Source organism: Anoplophora glabripennis, unplaced genomic scaffold (genome assembly GCF_000390285.2).
Source record: "Anoplophora glabripennis isolate ALB-LARVAE unplaced genomic scaffold, Agla_2.0 scaffold113, whole genome shotgun sequence".
Lineage (NCBI taxonomy): Eukaryota > Metazoa > Arthropoda > Insecta > Coleoptera > Cerambycidae > Anoplophora > Anoplophora glabripennis.
Window position 1 is genome coordinate 172,683 of NW_019416240.1, and position 20,121 is coordinate 192,803.

Genomic DNA, 20,121 nt, shown 5'->3' on the forward strand with positions numbered 1-20,121 from the left:
AGGATTATCTACCATACTTATCAAAATGTTCTGTTTGTGATCTTCACTAACGCTTGGACGTCCAGGTTTTGGAATATCTACAACATTGCCAGTTTCTCTAAATTTAGATTCTATCTTACTGACTGTTGATTGGCTGATACGGCGATCTGGATGTTTTTCATTAAATAAATCGCAAACTTCCTGCTGCGTTCTAGTCTTATCCCCGCATCCGATAAGAATTAAAATTTCAATTCTTTGTGTGACAGTTAAATGTGTTATAATAATTTAAATTCAACAATAATTTTTATATCGCTTACAATACTTAGAAAGTCGGTATGACAGTAGCACTTTGTAAAGGTTTACACCTACGTGATCCATAAAAAACTTTAGGCATTTCGAAAAATTAAATTTGATAACGTTTTTGATTTAGTTTAATTGATTTGGAATTTCTAACATTCAATCGTCATTTACTCGAAAACTTTCCTATGTAAGATGGCAACATTTTAATACTGTCGCATCGACAATGAAACGATCTTTCAGAACCAAAAAAAAAAAAAATAGGGGGTTGCTATTTAAAAAAAATGTCGATAACGTCATTACTCGAAAACAAATGACGGTTGAAAATCGCTTTTTATGCTAAAATATGTATTTTTTAAATTAAAAATCGACCTGTTCGAGGATTTTTCCCAAAAAAAATTTGTTTCGTTTTTACTGAATTTATTCCATACTTTAGGCGCGTACGGTATAGGCATTCTTTTGAAAAATGTCAACAAGCAGATTTTGATTTGATATATTAATTTAATTATTCGGAGGAAATTGGGATTTAATAAAAATGAACGTTATAATCTGAACAGCTAGTTCATTGCAGATTTCACAGCAATTGGTTGGTATATCTTGACGTCACGCTTACTATCAAATGTCAACAGAGATAGTTTAAACAATAATTAAAGGAACTACTTTCGAATATTCATTACTTAATAAGTAATTACAAAGAAATGCGTCTGTATTGTTACCGCAACCAATAATTCTGTGAAAATAATTGTACATAAAGGTAGTAAGTTGTTTACGTAAACATAACCTTAAAACCATAAGTGACAAACGAATAACGAAGTACATTTTACTCTTTGTATCTACCACATTTCCATTTTAATATAAAAGGGTATGTATGTTTGGGCTTCGATTTTAGAGTAGCCACAACATACGCAACGCCCTGTACGAGGGAAAATAAAGTAAAAGGAAAACTGTACCTGTACTCATATTGGAGTCTTGGCTATGTACGGGTTGGGTAGCGTTTACTGTAGACTGAGGTGCCATCTGTATCTGAGATCCAGCTGACATCTGAAACAGAAACGTCGAAATTGAACTTTCCACAGGAACACACTTAGGAATAAGATTTTACTTGCAACACATCCGAGTCGGCCGTGCGGCGGCCGACGTTTTCGGCACGGCTAGTAGCCGACTACGTCCCGAAGTAAATATTCAAGTAATTGTGTATGTATGTGTGTGCAAGAGTACGAAATAAAGAAATCTGCCACGTTTTGATTCGTGCGAACCACCGGCTGTTGTTACAGTTAAATAGACGGCGCGTATTAGAATTCTGCTCGCGGTGCCAACAGACAAAAATTCGTACTTAATAGACGTCGCCTGTACAATACGCAAGTAGATAAAAATGATACAACTCGGCTGTAAAAATATGCTCCTGTGTCAGAAACACCGGCGATACGTTTGTTGTGGCCGATGTTTTCAGGCCGGGGCAGCGCTAATAAACACAACTGGCAATAATTTTACCTGACACTCTCGAAATCCCGTTTAATTTGTCGGCTGGGCGACTCGATTTTTCCAAACACACACACTGGCACGCACCGCAGTACCGTCAAAACTGAGACATGAGTCACTGGGCCAGGAGAGTAGAAATGCCACCAAATTAGAATGAACACGCAGGGAGGATTTTTGTTCTTCGGGATGTTTGACGAAGGAGCGTCGACGGCAAGGGGTCGTCAATCGAGAAACAAAACACTGCAAAGTATTTCCGAAGGAGAGGGCGATAACGTGAACTCGACCTCTGGATGGATAGTTATGCTGTTATTAGAAACCCGATCGAAAAAATAGACGTACAGTGTAATATTGTAAACAAACTCGACTGTTCTCCAACGTTCAACTGTTTTCTAGGATCTGGGACCATCTTAGATCGCGTTGGAAAATGTTTCAGGCATGGCAATATAGATTATCTGGGATACCGTGTTATTTTTCACGTACTGTACAAAGTAGAGCTTTTATTTGTTGCCCGTGTTCTGAATTGGAAAAATATTAAGCAAAATCGGGAGTAATTTTATATTAATCCACCATTTGTGTTGTTTTGCGAAGGGAAAACGACTGAAATCTGACTATTTAAAAAATGTCGCTGATGTTTTTCTACTAAAATGATTACAAGATATGTTACGACTTATTTTATTAACCACATCGGTTTTATCTTATCGTGACCTTTTATTTTGTTCTTACTGTGGTTGAAACTTTCAGTCTAATTCAAAATATCTATGTTGAGCAAATTAGGCAAGAATGGCGCAATTTTAAACTGATTCACGTAATCACAAATTATCAAATTAAGTAATGTTTTCCCGATAATTCCCGAATTATCGGAAAAACACTAATTTCGAAGTGTCGTATATACTTTGAATCACAAAACGCAACCAAATTATGTTTTATCAATCAGGCCCTGTGTCCTCAAGAGTTTTCTGCAAACAGAAAATATTTAAATAATAGCTACACTATATAGGGTTTACTGAATAACCAATACTATGTTACAGTACCTGGTTATTTCAAGGGTAACAGATAACATTCGATCAAAAAACGGACAGCTTTTCAAATCTACTTTTCTTCTCCACAAACCAAGTGACTTTTTATTTGATTGTAATGAAATTATTTTAAATCTGATAAATTAGTAGAAGTTTGTTCGTGTCATAAACAACAACAATAAGAATCCATCTGATTATGTATCATTGTTAATTAATAATTTCATCTGTGTTTAAATATTTCTCTTTGACATTACATTGATTTTTATGAATATTGCGCCGCTGTTACCTCACCTTAAATTTTAGATTTTAATCTGTAGCGAACATTAATTTGGGCGTTGATATTGGTTAAGGATTGGGTAAATATCAAAAATATGAAGATTACCATTGCAAATATTTAGCAAGTTTGAAGTTATTTATATCCAATTCCACCTAACGCGAAGCTTACTTTAAAGTAATATCAGCATATTATCTTATTGCAAGAAAACTGACCGCAAATATTTTTCACAACATTTATTTTTAAATCATTCTCATCCAGAGATAACACACATTACACAAAACAATATGGAATCAGTAAATTTATAATCTCTTAAACAAATACATAACTACAATTACATTAATATAGAAGCATATCTAGACAACATAACTTCACACTGTTGAAGAAACTCTTATCTGAGGACAAGACCTAAGAGGAGGAAGAAGAAAAGTAGGATCGCCTTGAATGAGTGACCTTGAAACAATTCCTTTAAAGTTATCGCTGTTAGCCCTAAACAACAGGATATTAAAACAAAAACGATACATCAAAACACAATCCTTATCGCCGTTTTGTAAAATCACAACTAAATATAAAAATTACTTCTACCTGCGTTCAACGATATTCCATAACAAACGAGTTGTTCCGAGAGTCCCCGCGGCCTTACGGCTTGATTAAGCCGAACATCCCCACGAAAGCTACGACGTGTTGATACCGGGATATGAAGGGCTTCAATAAATAAATGCTTAACTGCAACCACCCCATTATGTCGCTGTTAAAAGATGCGAACATGTACCTCGGGGGGGTTTAGACAAGCCGGCGCTTGCCCTTCTGGTCTGCTACCGTGGCATTGGGGTATTGATTTATATTTTTTTTTGTGCTACCAACGGTAGGGGTGATTCATGTGTGTTGGCCAAGAGTATTAGAAATACAACGGAACAGGAGAACGGGGGTCGATTTCAAGAGCTAACTACGAAGGGAATGTTTTGGTTATGAGTAAAATACGTAAATCGCAATGATAATAATTATTCCTTTGTAGCTATAGTTTAGGGATGAAAATAAAAGAAAGACATTGTTTTCAAATAACAGCTTAACTGTATTTTGATTTGAAATTACCAAGGTTCCAATGTTTGGCACATGACGTGACTTCGGTAGTGACTGGTGGCACTATGACTTTGTTTATTAAAACTATAATTAGTCTTGCGAATTCGAGTTAGAAATATACGTTTTAAAAAATTTGCTGTTTAACGAAGTTTCCAATCGAAAATGAAGCTTTTTCCTTATGTAACTGAAAAGTAAATTCCAAGAGTAACGTTGCATATTTAGATTTTAAAATATCAAATGATATACACAATTACAAACTTGTGGAAATATTTAAGAGAATCAGCTACATCAAAATGTAAAAGATATAACTTTTAATGGAAATTAGTTCCTGTTTTACTTAATCTGTCATTTCCTTCGCCGTAATACATAATGACGTGTGACACACGTTGTTGTCTGATTCTGCTACCTAACATGTTCTAATATTTGAAATAGAACTATTCTAGAACAGTTTTATGACAATGTAAATGACGAATCTCAGTTTTTTATGAAATAATGTCAGCACGTAGAATTGGCGAGCACCGTAACTGCAACGTTAACTTTCGTTTCTCAAGAGATGAATCCATTATTAATACTACTTTCTTCGCATATAGCTGTTTTACATTGACAATTTATTGATGAATTAATTCATGAAGTCGCTTCATCAAGAAATTGGACAAGTGTAATGCACCAAATCTGCTGTCAAATAACTTCATGAATTTATTCATCAAGTTCTTGACGAATTAGAGCATGTTTCTAATTTTCGTCAATTTCTTCGTGAAGTTCGGAAGTACCAATCCAACAGATTTCCAGCCTCAGATCAGTAATGAGGTTATGTTATTGGAATATGTAAATAATTGTGTGGCGTCGTGCTAGTTTTGCATTGTTTTTACTGATTTGTTACTTACAAAAAGTAATATTTATATAATATGTGTCAGAACGGTACCGCTGTTGTATCACTACAATTATGAGTGGAACAGTGACATTTATGAAATTTATTTGCTTCTTTGATTCATTGGTAGAACTGATTCATACGTCAAAAAACTTGACAAAGTCTGTAGCAGTGTAAAACCACACTGTTTACCAATAAATTCGTGAATTAATTCATGAAGAACTTCGTCAATTTATTCATCAATAAATTGTCAATGTAAAACAGCTAATAGAAATACACAGCAAGTAGAATGCCGATTTTGCTGCTGTCACTCTAAACCTAACCTCAAATTTACAACTTTATTTGTTGATATACAGCGTGTCCCACTAGTGCGGGAAAGTCCGATATCTATGTTAAAATGAGGAATATATGGATTTTTCTTTTAACTGTGTTGCCACATTTCGCGGAATGTACAAATTAAAAATATATTCAACTATACAGGGCGTTCCACTTTTCCTGGACAAACACCAACTTTGATTTTTTAAATGGAAACACATTTTTTATTTTTTTCGGTTTCTACATAAAAAATAAAGGGTACTTTGTGTAGAATAGTTCTATTAAAATATTCACAGTTTTTGAGATATCTCGCTTGAAAGGTTTTTCTAGTCGGTATTGGTTGCTTACATCTTCTGATACTGACAGGTTATACTAATAGCTACTAAAAGCCCATACTATCAGATGTTTAGTAAGGATGACTCTTCCGAATCATGCTCCAAAAACTGGCCTGCGTTATACAGGGTGACCAAAATATCATGTTAAAATTGCCAATTGAAAAATTGAAAAATCTCGATTTTTTTAACGCAACGCCCTGTATATTTTCATACCATGAGATGCAGAATTAAATTCTCTACAACTTTGTTATACCTGCTCCTATACCAAAATTCATTAGTTTTTCATGAAATCTCATTTCTATGAAAAAATGCGAAGTTTACAAATAGTTTATATGTAAAATAACGTAGTAGGCTCCTGTGAAATGATAATCTGGAAAATTTTCGATTCACATAAGGTTTAATAGAAAAGCGACAGTAATAATTGTGAAATGAATTACTCTAAAGAAGAATTAGTAAATAAATAATAGAATAATTAGTAAACTCATGGTAACTGTTTATTGGCAAGTTGTATTTACCAAACTAATAATCGAGATTTACAAAGACATCCTCGTACAAAGTGATTTGTAAAACTGAAGGAGAGGTTTGAAAGAACAACAAATACAAATTATGAGAAGACAACAAGAACACAAGCATGCAGTCTCCAAAACAATAAATTAACATCGTGCATTTCTAACAAAAGTAATAAAGATCTAGTTAAATTAGTAATTAACAGGTAACCGCTAGTAAATGTCTGTCATTTTTCTATAGACATTGAGCAATTCTACGACGAAAATTGCTTGACACATTTCGAAGCATTTCCGGAGTTAGGGTCAAAAAAGCATTTCTTATCTTTGCCCGTAAATCTCTACGTACAACTCTATTTATTTGAATGTAACACATATCTGAATAGGGCAGAAAATACATACAGGGTGTTATTTTTGAGGGGTTCTACCCTCTTGAGCATCCCATATCTTTTCTATGCCTAGGTACTCCTATATTTATCTAATTTACATTTTGTAATAATAACTAATTTTAACATTCGAATAAAGAAGATACATTTTCGCTATTAACTATACTGAAACACAGAGTGTTCAAAGATTTCGTTCTTTTTCTACACATAAAAATTTTATATGAGCATAGTTTGTAATATAATTCCAAAGGACACTACGGTTGTTTAAAAATAAGGATTTTATTTTATATCCCTAGACTGGACATCGTTAGAAAGCATTGTAGGATGTTTTGTCTTATTTTTACATACAGAATACTTCCTTTAAACAGAAAAGCAAAGTTTTCGTATATTTGAGTACATGAAGGCCAGATATTTCTTTTTTACTTGAAATTCATATTATATATCAAAATTTCACAAAATACAAGCATTGCTTGGAAATTAATGTATTAAAAAATGTAAATAGGTTGACATGATGTATGCATAAAAAAGTTGAGATTATCAAGGAGGTGGAGACTCTCAAAGAATAAGACCCTGTATGCTATTTCATTATATATTCAGGAAATATTATATAATCAAACAGAAACATGTACTGTCTCTAACTACAGCAGTTTTGAGTGACATTAAAAAATGTTGTTTCCTGGTACCACATAGCGGGCTATCTTAGTTTGACAAATTCATTTTTTTCATTCATTTCCACGAGTTCATTTGCGTAGTGGTAAACTAGCACCGGAGCTCATCTACCGTCCTACCATTAAGGTCTCCTGCCTTTCTCAATTCGCGCCATTATTCCATGGCTAGAAATTGGCCTCAATGATTTGGGATCGAGGGGGATTATCCCTCTTTATCCTGCCACATCTCGTGTAGGCCTGGACAGCCTTCGTAGGTGGGCCCCATCCGTCGTCTACCCGGACCGCAAATGCGGCCGGTGTAGGCGCTTTGTGGGACCTCCTTTTGTCCTGGCTGGGCCCCGCCGGCCAGGGCCCTTTCTTCTGGCGCTCTTCTTGCTTCGCCGGCTCGTCTGTGTTTCTCAACTCATACTGTGGACTCTCTTCTTGATCTGCGCATCACGTGAACAAGATGTTTGGTTAAGCCGTAGGCATCGAGTTTTTTTATATACGAGTAGGAGAGTTGATCTAAATTGTTTTATTTTGATCCTAGGAGTCTATACTCGAGCGGACACTCAATCTTTCTGAGATGCTCTTTATATAAAATTATTTAAAATGGAATAGTTGCAGAAATTATTGAATTAAGCTAACAACCGACTTTTGTCGCATAGTAATAGTAATGTTACTATAGAATAGCACGCCAGATGTGAAGCCTTGGTAATCCAGGTGGTAATGACTTAAATCATATAATCAATACCCTTGTCTTCGATGGCGCCAAGATTGTATTTTTGTTTTGAAGCCGTTATTGTTTTTACTCTGACAGTTACTAAATGTTAAATATTATTGTTTAATTGAAAACAAACTCCAACACTTTTTTTAAACGTTAACATCCCGTGTACTTTTAAATGTCAACATAACGACACAACTGGAGAAAATCACGCGATTCGAAGCGTAAACGCAAAACATCCTTTTGCAAAGCAAACACTCATCGGCAGTGTGATACATACATCGGCGCTTACGTCGAAATCCGTTTGTAAAAATATTGAGGCGCACATACATATGGCGGTCTGTGTTTGGATTCGGATAATAAATTAAATTTGCCCTTCTCACAGATAAAAATAACAATTTTTATCTTATCTGACGCAGATTCGATGCCGAATGGAGTGATGTGCATATGTACGCAAATTCGGTGTTATTACACAAAGCAAACAGTACTTTACCAACAGAATTTGTAGAATTGGATATAACAGAATAAGTATTTCACAGATTGAAGGAAATTAAATGTTAAATACCAAAATGCCCCGTCTGGTGACCAGTTTCAATACCAGAGCTAGTCCCTGTTGAATATTTTAAGAAGTAATTTTAGAAAGTGGTATATGATTTCATAATTCACAAAGTAATTCAATTCATAAATGTATAGGATAATTTTGTCGGAATAACACCAGAAAAGCATAAAATGCTTTTAATAGCGATGAAACATTAGTTGGATATTTATTTCACCAACCTAGTTGTCGTGGTCGGGATCAAAACATTAAAGATAATTATATTTGTGAGAAACCAATGACATTTTTTTGTTAGTCACAATATAACGAATATGGTACCAAATAGAACTGAAAAAAAAACTTACAGTCATCTAGAATAATCATTTTCCACACCAAAAGCAAATCTGGTCTGTTTTTTCCATGCTTAATCTCTCATACATTTTTTTGTAATTGAATTTTATTTATGTAACATTAAACTGGAAAATTATTCTACCAATTCCCTTTGAAATTTGGTGCAGCACAACGAGTGATTTCAAACAGAAATAATGCCGATTTGCGTCATCGGACTATTAATAATATCTTACCAGATTAGAATTTTTCAGCAAATAGCAATAACAAGATCCTGAGTCACATTTCGTTTAAGATTCTCATTAGGATAACTACAACAGTGATTTCATTATGTGACTGGTAATAATCATCACGGAATAATTAATACCTGAAGGTTTCTTGATCATGATACGATCCAAAATTGTACATGGAGGAAAAAAATGATGGGGAAAAATTTGCCTTGTAATTGTTTACACATTAAATGGAATGAAGTAGCGATAAAGCTATTTAATTTGATGTATTCATTCCACAAGTATGAGATGCTGCTTTCAATATACCTATGAAATTATATAATTATATTTTCAGATGATATACTCAGAGCCCCAAAGACGTCACACTGTGATTCAAATCGATGAACCACAGCTGACGCATCCAATGAGTTTTAAAATAAAATTTCGACATTTTCTCTAAATGGTTAGTGACGAAGTTAGATTAAATTAGTTCTTTGCAAAGAATTGTTTAAATAAATGAATTAAGTTACAGAAATGTCTTTCCTAATTGAACTGTTATTTTATCTTATATTGTTTCCAAGACATTCATTAGCAAAATAACTCTATAGGTATAGATATTCTGAAACATCAGTAACTCATTCAGGATGAAATGCGTATAAATACCGGACATTGTACAGGATATTGCAAAATTAATATAAAAAAAATATATCCTTTGAAGAAATGTGAAAACCCCAGAAAGAATAATGTAATCATGGAATGAATGAATGAATTTCGGGAGTTTTTAGTGAGAGTGGCTCCCGTTATTTATATCATGATTCTGCATCAAACATTAAGAGAATTTTTTTCAGATTCCGATTGTATCTCGAAGTTCCCAGAATTCTTGATGACTTTTTTCTTATTTTGACCACCCAATAACATGTATTTCCAATTAATTTGAAGATGATGCCCGACACCTTTACATGTTTTTAAATTTTTAATCATTCTTTAGGTATTACAGTAAATTTTTGCAAATAATTTCTCTGTGGATAATTAACAGTTCCTTGTTTGGAAGCAAATGTTTCTATTAATTGCAAATACGTAGTTGTTTACTTGATACTGATGAAATCATTTTTAATCTTAATGATTTACGCGCAATTTATCAAGAGTTTAAAAAACTTTAGAAAGATCGTCTATTCAATTTAATTAATAAATAAAATATTCTTCTTACAAGACAGTCAGGTTTCCGCTGTAGGTACATTTGCTTAGTAATGGGAGCTCTCGTTCATTCTTCAGTAACGTTTACGAATATTGGAGAATATTTGCTAGCGAGAAGAATTATCGAGAATCTTCGAAAAGGTGCGCTTTTTCTGATAAACTCAGTGTCATGTAATTTAATATTCAAGACAAAAATAATAATGAACATAAAATACTTCTTCGGATAACATATTTCGGAAATGATTAGGGTAGTATATTAATATGGTACATATGTTATATGCTTTACAATCGTTTGGCCAATGGTTATAAAATGACTGGATAGAACATTCCGAAAATATTGCAACAATACATAGAATTTATGAGCATTCAATCATTTTGAGAACAAATAGGACAAGGAAAAAGCCATTTATTGTATTTGTAGTATACCTACTCTTATACGATATTTTATTATACGAAATTATGTTATATTAATTATATTATAAATATAAAATTATATTATATTTAAATACAAAACGAACGAATACGAAATTATATTATATACAGGGTGGGCCACTAGTAAGTCCTCGGTCGCTAGGTATGCGTAGGTTGATTACGGTTACATTTTAAAAATATTTTCAAATATACAGGATGTCCAGGAAAAGCGCACCATATCATAGTTATGTATTTTTAAATGGAACACCCTGTATTTTACTGCATTTTTGAAAGCGTCGTCAAAAAATATTTAAGTGAAAATGCAGGCTTAGCGTAGAAATTTAATATTAGCAATAAAAAAATAATTTTGGAGTGTACTTTCGATCCTTGAAGTTATAAATTATTATATTGTCGTCACTTAGTATTGTACAGGGTCTTCAAAAAACTGCTGAATACTTCTCTGAACTTTAAACGGCAATACCTGGACACCTTTAAACTGGACACCCAGTATATTTTCACTCTGAAAGTTAGGAAATTTAAAACTCTTTCGAACTGTGTATAGGTTACCTATACCTCTCTCTAACGGTATTGGAGATATTAGTGCCGTTTTCTTTTTTATCGATTTTTTTTGTAAGATATATCCACGTGTCTTTATCGAGGCGTTACTGGTGGCCCATTCTGTATAAATTATACGAAATATACTTATACGAAATTTTCCTTTATTCTCGATTTATTCTCTTTCATTCTCACTAATTGCTGGATATAACTGATGATATGTTGCCTTCTATTGAAAACCATATGATTACTGTAAGTGTAATGCCAAACTATTCAAAAGTGTTTGATTGTCTTAACTATAATATACTCTTACTAGAAAGACCCGGCAAACGTTGTTTTGCCATATAAATTATTCCTAGGATTATTTTAGTAGATTTTTCATAAAGAAATTTCACTTCTACCATCTATATTATATTTAGTGTTATTCAGTGTATATCGTGTATATTTTTTTATTAATGTTAATAGTAAACGTCACTATTACGATTGATGCACAAACAATAATAATAATGGCCGAAAACTGTAGAGAGTGAGAAACGGCTTATTGTGTGAGAGAGATCTCATCCCTACTCCGTTCTGTTTACTGGGTCAGAAGTGACACCGGTCGACGCCTGGCGGGGATAAAAAAATGATCAAGTGATAATTGATCAGTTATCGACCGGGGTTGAAAATTATTGAATTACTAATATCGCTATTAAAAAATAGGGGTTGATGGTAGAAGGGTGAAAATTTAGGATTGTATGTATTTTTTAAAGCCACATCATAAAAAAATAAAAATAAAAAATTTTTTCCAAAAAATTAAAAAAAAAATTTTGGGGTGGACCACCCTTAACATTTAGGGGTATGAAAAATAGATGTTGGCCGATTCTCAGACCTACTGAATATGCTCACAAAATTTCATGAGAATCGGTCAAGCCGTTTCGGAGGAGTACGGGAACGAACATTGTGACACGAGAATTTTATATATAAGATAACCAAATTGAATTATTATGGTGTCTCCAATGATTCATTATTACGCTTTAAACATTATTTATTTACTTGATCGTAAGTACCTAGGTAGTTAAAATAAAGTATGTACTATCAAGTGAAGTACAATTAAAAATGGTGTACCCTAAGGGTCTATATTAGGTCCCTTGTTATTTGTACTACACACAACAGATGTTCATTCACATATTGAATTAATAATCCATTGTTATGGTGACTATACTCAAATGTTTGTATCCTTTAAATCAAAGGAACAAAATTTTTGTTTTAATAAGCTTAATTTAGATTTAATAACATTGTACAACCGATTTAATAAATTAATAAATTTATACAAGGTGTCCTAGAATATGTGGGCAAGCTCTCGGAGACGTTAAAATAACATGACAAAACCCTATAAAAATTTCCCCTAGAAGGACCCCTTACGGAGATACAGGCCCCTAAAGGATGCCCCTGAATTTTTTTTTAATGACTTAAATTTAAAAATAAAATAAATAATTTAATTATTTTTTAATATGATGGATAACAGATAAGACTCCTTAAAAATTGTCCCATGAAAACAATTTAGGTTATTTGGTTTGCCGGTGACGGACTAGCTGTAGCACACACAATAATATATTTTTTTACATCCTTTACGAGAAAGGCATAAAAATAATATTTGTTTAATATGATTTTTATTATATCAGTAAAAAGAAATAAACCGATAAAATTTGCATTCTTTCTGTGTCCTAACTAAAAAAATGTCACTTTCATCTACATTTACTTATTACTATGTTTCTAACAGAATTAAGTTTTTCTTGTTTTGCGCTTTTTCTTCATCCTTTTGGTTATTATCAAATAATTAATATTCAAAAAGGTGTTAAGAAAATATAAAACGTACTTGAACCTAAACGGCTAAAGAGTAAGCCGACATTTTGACTCGAATTTTTTATTCAACGTTTCGGTTTCAACACACCATCATTATTTCCTTGTCAAGTTTATATTTTCTTATGGGCGAATAGTGAATTTTATGCTGAATAAAAAGAGCATTTTTAAATTTTTCAATAGTTATAACAAAGGCAGTAGAGAGAGCCGCAATTCAATGGCGTGCCAAGCGAGTCAACCGAGACATGCATGAGCGGCTGCCTCAGAATGCTTTTCACGTTCACGTCACGTTAGTATACTGTTGTCTTTGTTATCGTGCGGATGTTGCGTAATCCGTTGGTGGTGTATTGTAAATAAATAATGCGTACGCCTATGCCCTGCAGCTCAGTTCTAACAGCCCTAGTTATAAGTATGTACAAAAAAGAACTATAACCCGTCGAAAACAAATAGGAAACAGTTGTAAAGGGGAGCGAGGGTGGTTTCTCGGAACCAGAAAGTTGAAATGAAAATCTGAGTGAAATCCCTTGCAAAAAGTTGTTACAACAAAGATTTTAGAGAATAAAAAAAACAAAAACCTGAACAAATAGTTTTCGAGATCCCAATACATGCATCACCAAAATGGCCCACCCGGTATATTGATGAAATCTTCTATCGTCCTCTGAACTCAAACGAACAAATTGACTGAAGAGAGGAAATAATTTTCGAACATTTGTAAGGTTCCTAGGCCCTCAGTAGTCGTAGAATATAGCAACAACTATTCCCTATGCAACTATTAGAATTTAAGTGTTCGTCACCTTCATCGACGTCTACGAACGTTGGTTGCAGGGACCACCCACCGGCGAAGTCGAATTTCTCGCAACGCACAAAGCATTTAACGCATTTTTTGCTGGAACAATACACTTTCTAATTTTAGAAATTTTAACGACACAATTTGCTAAACCTTCTACACGTTCCTTAACGTAACAGTACGGACGTCCCAGGCGTTTCAGCGGGCACCGGAATCGCTCTATCAAGTTTACAACACGCGGTTACGTTAGGCGAATACCTCTACTTGGGCACCGTGTCTGATTTCGTCTATAAATAGCGTTAGGCAAATGAAAACCAACTACTGTGACCGTAAGCCTCGTAAAAATGGTGAAAAATTAATAAATACAAGTACCAGCTGTTGACCAATGGTGCATGAACTTTACGCTAAACACGGCGTTTAAAAATAAACCGCCGAAATCCGTAGTGGCACCCGGTTTAAAACTAGACTCTGCCTTCCGAAAATACTCGGGGATATGTATGTACTACTACAACAGAAACTCATCGGCGTTAAAAATAATACGGTGGAGCTGAATAGTCGGGAGGCGATGCATGTAATAAAGACTGACATGGGCGCACCCGAATCTTCTGCCCAGAGGAGACGCTTCAAATAAAATTATACAGTCGCTTCAGGACTAACGCGTCTTGTACAGGCTTTTTGTTGTAGAGTTCAAAAGGGTGGTAAAAATCGAAGAACTGTTATCACGCAGTTGTACATGATAATCCCTAATTGTCTTTTCACTGACACTTTGATATTGAGGTGTTCAAATATGACAGGACATTACATGTAAAAATTCTGCAGAATTAGAATTGGAGTATACAATCAGAAAAACAATTATACTTCAATAACAGAAAAATATACGGCCAAAAACTGTTTTTTTACGGTAGTTTCAATAGCCGAATGCTTGAGGTTCAACAACACTCTTTGGTGGATACTTAAGACTTATCCTGTGCAGACTCTCTGACCATTCAGTTATTCAAAAGGGTAGTACATAATCAAATAACTTATATTGTTCAGCGCTTTTATGTTGCTGTTACAGAGGAAAATCTTTAATTCTTTTTTTTTGCCTTGTACATTTCGATATTCAAATATGTGAATATGATAAAATGTATGTAAATATATGTATTAAGGAGATCCGATACCGAAAAAAAAAAATGTTAAGAAAGTTTTCAAAATCATTGAAATCTGTTAATAAATATGCCAACTGTTTCGTGTAAAAATATCAGATCGATTGCCAATATAGGTTTTTTGAAAAATTATATTAAAAATTATGCTCTTATACACAGGTTCTTATGGGAGTTGGGAAAAAACTTTAATCAAACGTGAATATTGTTCTTAAAAATGGTTAGGATCGGGAAAATAAAATTGTAATTAAAGAATTAAATATTACTAAACATTTTAAAATAATAAAAATATGCACTTACAATGTAATTATTGAGATAATGGAATGAATATATAACGTTTTGACAAATTCGAACAAACGTCTGATTCAATGAAAGGAAATATGGCAACACTGTACGCTGTATTTAACGCTTTGACTGACGGGCTATATTTGAATAGCTCGATTATAGACTATAAAATTATTGGAATCGAAAACATATGTAGTATTACTACTATTAATATTAAATAAATTTTTCGTGATGTAATGCGATATAATAGCAATTTGAAACAAAAATTGAAAGGATCTCTTTGCAAAACGAACAGTACAGGTGTTCTGTCATAATCTTCAATTTGACAAGGCGACTATCATACACTGAGCTTCTTGATAGTTATCATACAGATTCTCGGTTTGCACATTTTACTTTTTTCTCATCAATCCATAGGTATTATGTTTCATACGCATTTTATATTGCTTTTCCTTCGTACCTTGGATGTTCATCTAGTTTACGGAATATGCGCAAAGCACAGTTGACAGTAATGACAGTTGACCCAACTTACGGCACCCACTACGGCATGGCAATGGCAATGTTGCCAGATTTCATCTATAATTTTACAAACTCTTAATAAATAAATAGACACTTTTATTCAGATAAAATGTTAATTGCCGTGCATTAAACACGAAAAATATATGCAAGCTAATATGTGTTGTATAAATTTCATTCGTATATATTATATTTAGTGCACTCAAATTAGTTTATGTAAAGTTGGTACTACAACGAAACTACCGTGTATAGGCATAGGCTTCCCTCGCGCACCGCCTGCCCCGCAAGAGATGTATGGAACCTCCTCCTTAAGTAATACGAAATCAGAATACGTGAACAGAAAAAATTTTTAGAAACATGGATTTTTGCACAACATTAGAAACATTTCGATGATTGCTTTTCATTTGTTATCTTCCGGTCTTGCCTGAAATTTTTCATAATTACCTATTTTTGAATTACTTACGTATATTTGAATTGTATCGGATAGAATTTTTTAAAAGCGAATCTATATATGTAAATTGTCATAAGTTTGTCGTTTTATAAGCGAAATAAGTGATAAAATATAAATATTCAGAACCGAAAACTGAAACAATTACTATAGTCTTTCCGATCTCAAAGAACCAAGAGGTTGGCAGTATGTACCAGGTTCGGTCTCTGACGCAGCAATTCGGCATTGAAATATTTGAAAAACTTGTTCCCATATTTATTTAACCATACCCATATACAGGTCTGGTCGAAATAAACGTGGAGGTAGTAGAAATGTATACACCCAGTTGAAGAATGCAGGCAAACGGCATACACAGACAGCGCCACTGGGCGACTGGGTAATAAATCTCAGCTGTTGACAAGTGGCCGACGAATTGCCTAGCAGTGCAGTGCAGCAATGCGGAATTTGGTGTGATTCAGGTAATTTTAATTTATCATAGGCACCTTCTATTAATCATTCATATTACAATTGCGAAAGGGAAAAATAAGGGGGATATTTTGTTTACTAATATTATTACAACATGTCATTTTTGAGACCTTTTGAAACAGAACAAAACGAAATTTACCATTTACTTAAAGAAAACTTGGCTGTTAAGGTATCATCTCTTTAATACACATAATACAGTTTTAAAAAGTGCCTAGTGCTCAGCAATGTACCTACTGTATTTTGTTATTTTGCTGTAGTTTAGTTTTTTCTATGTCCGGTATTGTATTTTCATTTTTTTTGGGTAACTTTTTCAAATTTGTTAGTAGTTTTAGTGTAGATATTTAATAAGTGAAGTACCATATAGTGATTTAGGTTATATTACTTTTTTAGCATTAAAATAAAGAATATTTTCAATTTAAATATAAAAATTACGGGACAAATTTTTTATATAAAAAATAGTGTAGTGTGGTCTAAGTATAGCTTTTTATCTCGCAAAATTTCGTTTTCGAAGTACAGAGTAATAAAGAAATTTTCAAGGAATGCCTTTTCCATTTTTTATATTTGTTTTATATTAATTTATTACATGAATAAATTCACGACGTTTTTCATGAATTAATTAATCAATTTATTATTATATATAAAGAATTTAATGTCTTAACGGCAAAGGCATAAATTGCCATAAAAAGAATATATATCACCTTTACATTTTTCAGTAAAATTTGCTTTTTTTTTTAATTATATCCGACTCGTAGATACCCAACTGGTATTGCAAAGAAAGCTCCCCTACCCCATTTGTATAACAGCATTATACTTAAAAAGAAGCAGGTAACATGCAATACAGGGATTTCTTTAATACTGTAGACATAAAAACATCTGCCCTCTATTACAACTATACGTCAACGAAAGCATTATACGGAATCTACAGATTACAATTTTGAACTTATTAGTGCTTACTCCAAAATAAGCAGGATAACAATCACATATTTCTCTAATGTGAATGAGAGACAGGCGAAAACCTTTTAGTTTTAAGTGGCTGGAGGTATCCTCTTGCCGCTCACTGTATCATTTGTTATTGTGAACTGATTGAAATTATACAGAAAATCATTTTTTTATATTTTTGAATACCAAGGTAAAAATAATGTAATCAGGAAGTAATCTAATCCCAAAACACTTTCGTAATTTTACTTTTAACAGTTTGTTTTAAAAAGCTTTTAAAGGGTATGTTCAAAAGAAAAGACAAATTACAAGCTATACGCCGAAACGCCATGGATCAGTGCACACAGCAAATATAAATACCGACCAGAGGACTTAATCTCGAGTTTCTTCTGAAGAAAAGAGCGACATGTCTGAAAAACGAGTTTTTTGATACCCTGCATAGTAATAGTTTTTTTACGACATTAATATCCATGATACAGAGACTATGTTATTGCGCAACAGGCCGTATTATGACGTCATGTGGATTGAAAATGGGATTTGTGGACACTGTTCTTGCCCGTGTTGAAGCGTTGACGGGTAGTGGCGTTAGAATGCTATATGCTATACTATTTTTATAGCTAGGCCTTTATATCATGTGTGTCCTAAAGTGGTGTATATTTGATATTTGTTTTACGTGGGTACGTTTGTGATTCATGTGGTTATTATTGACATTATTGTATATGAATAAATCTTTCTTTAAATACATTACTTAGCTTTTGATTATACAACAGACAACCAAAGTAAATCCTTTATAATGACGGTTGCCGTTTTGAAGTTTGCGGACGTAAATATATATTTAACACCAAAGGTACTTGGATTTGTTCAAGGCGTTTTAAAATATCGTACTATGCAAATGGTTTCAGAAGTTGCTAAATTTTAAAAATAAGAGCCACCGAACGATTAATTAAATGAATCACTTAAGTCACTCTCCATGTGACGTCATGCGCAAAAGAACCGATTTTAGTACACGGAAATTTCACATCGCCTAGTGTTTGCATCATCAGTAATATTTAATACTTAGTAACAAACCAGCAAGCTAAAAACATCACGAATAGATAATAGATCGTGAGATATGGTTGCCCCACATTTCTCACCTCACTTTTTAAAACCATATCCCCGCCGATATTTATTAAAAGTTCTACCTGAACGCCACCTATACTAAGAACGGCGGCAATTCTGCCAACCTGGCAGAAAAACAAGTCGAAATGAATTGATCACGGTGTGTTATTTACACGAATCGAACAAAATGCGGCTTACCAATAAGTAGCAGTACAGCATGACGATGACGCCTGTGTTAACGTTTACTTAGCGTCTCCCTCATGGACACAGGAGGAGCACCGACTGTGCGACGACACCACCACACATTTCGAGATAATTTTGTGACGGATTAAAATCAATGTAATCCGTGAGCGGCTCACCACGTCCATACGGCCGAGCCGACGTTTTTAGGACGGACGGTAGCGCAAGACCCGCCGAGGATAGTCTTGTATGTGTGTGTGTATTGCGGCCATTGAGTTCAGGTACAAGATGTATAATAGAATGCTAAATAATGTAGGTTATCGACCCTCCCGAGTCGTGCTAGCTACTTTGCGAACGCCATTTTTCGAAAGCGCTGGCGACGGCGACGACGGAGTTACGGCACACCGCGGGAGGCGGCAGGAGGCGAAACGGCGGGACCGGTGATAAGGCGGAGAATGGAGAGGCGACCGAGCTGCCTCTTATTCGACTCTAAATACGTCATTGGCATCACCCGTTAGAAGATTTTAGTTTACTATTTATTCTGAAATGGAGAAAAACCATTCGAAAATGCAAAGACGACTTCGCTGTGCATTAAACAATATTTCTTCGAAATTTGTTTCGAAATACCGTTAAAATTATGATGTTTATAGATAAAAATAGGCAAGAGAACTACTATAGACTACCTATTTATTGAGGCAGGGAGTCGCTAAAGCGATTATGGCGGCCTACAACATTTTTGTGATAAACTACTTGCGCATTGTACTGTTTGAATTTTATTTTGATTGTTTCGTAAGTTGAAATGTTCTATTGTTAAATGACAAATATAAAAACACTCAAAATGACAGTATTATATTTCGATCTCTTCCATTTAACGATTTGGAGGTAAGTAAACACACGCCTAATAAAACAGTTTTTAATTGTTAATTGTTAAAAGTTATTTCATAACGTTTGTATGTTGATGGCATTATTTTTATTGAAAAGAACATATTTGATAACCCTCGTAAACAAAATTTCATAGTCATATTATCTTTGGTTTCTCTGAAACGTTTAATAGGCCACTTACCGTGAAGAACCCTGTATGTCAATCAGCAGGTAAGTAATCACAGAAACCAGAAAAATACAGTTTTTTAGCTAGAAAACCGCTAAAGTGGTTAACTATAGTGAACTGTGGTTTGACATTTTAACAAAAAATGAAGTTAACCCGGTTTCGTCAAACCAGCAAACCGTACTTACATGTGAGATAGGTTTGTATTAAGTTAATATTTGTCTA

At 33.8% G+C, this 20,121-nt stretch overlaps 1 protein-coding gene across 8 annotated transcripts in view; it reads right to left on the reverse strand.

Annotated features, from left to right (window-relative positions):
- The window catches only part of LOC108905970 (serine/threonine-protein kinase tousled-like 2), a 206,045-nt gene that overhangs the window by 22,862 nt on the left and 163,062 nt on the right, over window positions 1–20,121 (reverse strand). For all 8 annotated transcript variants that reach the window (XM_023455863.1, XM_023455858.1, XM_018709070.2 and 5 more), the window contains one exon: window positions 1,227–1,317. In XM_023455863.1, coding sequence (XP_023311631.1) covers window positions 1,227–1,317 — 91 coding nt within the window. The remainder of the gene's footprint in view (window positions 1–1,226; window positions 1,318–20,121) is intronic.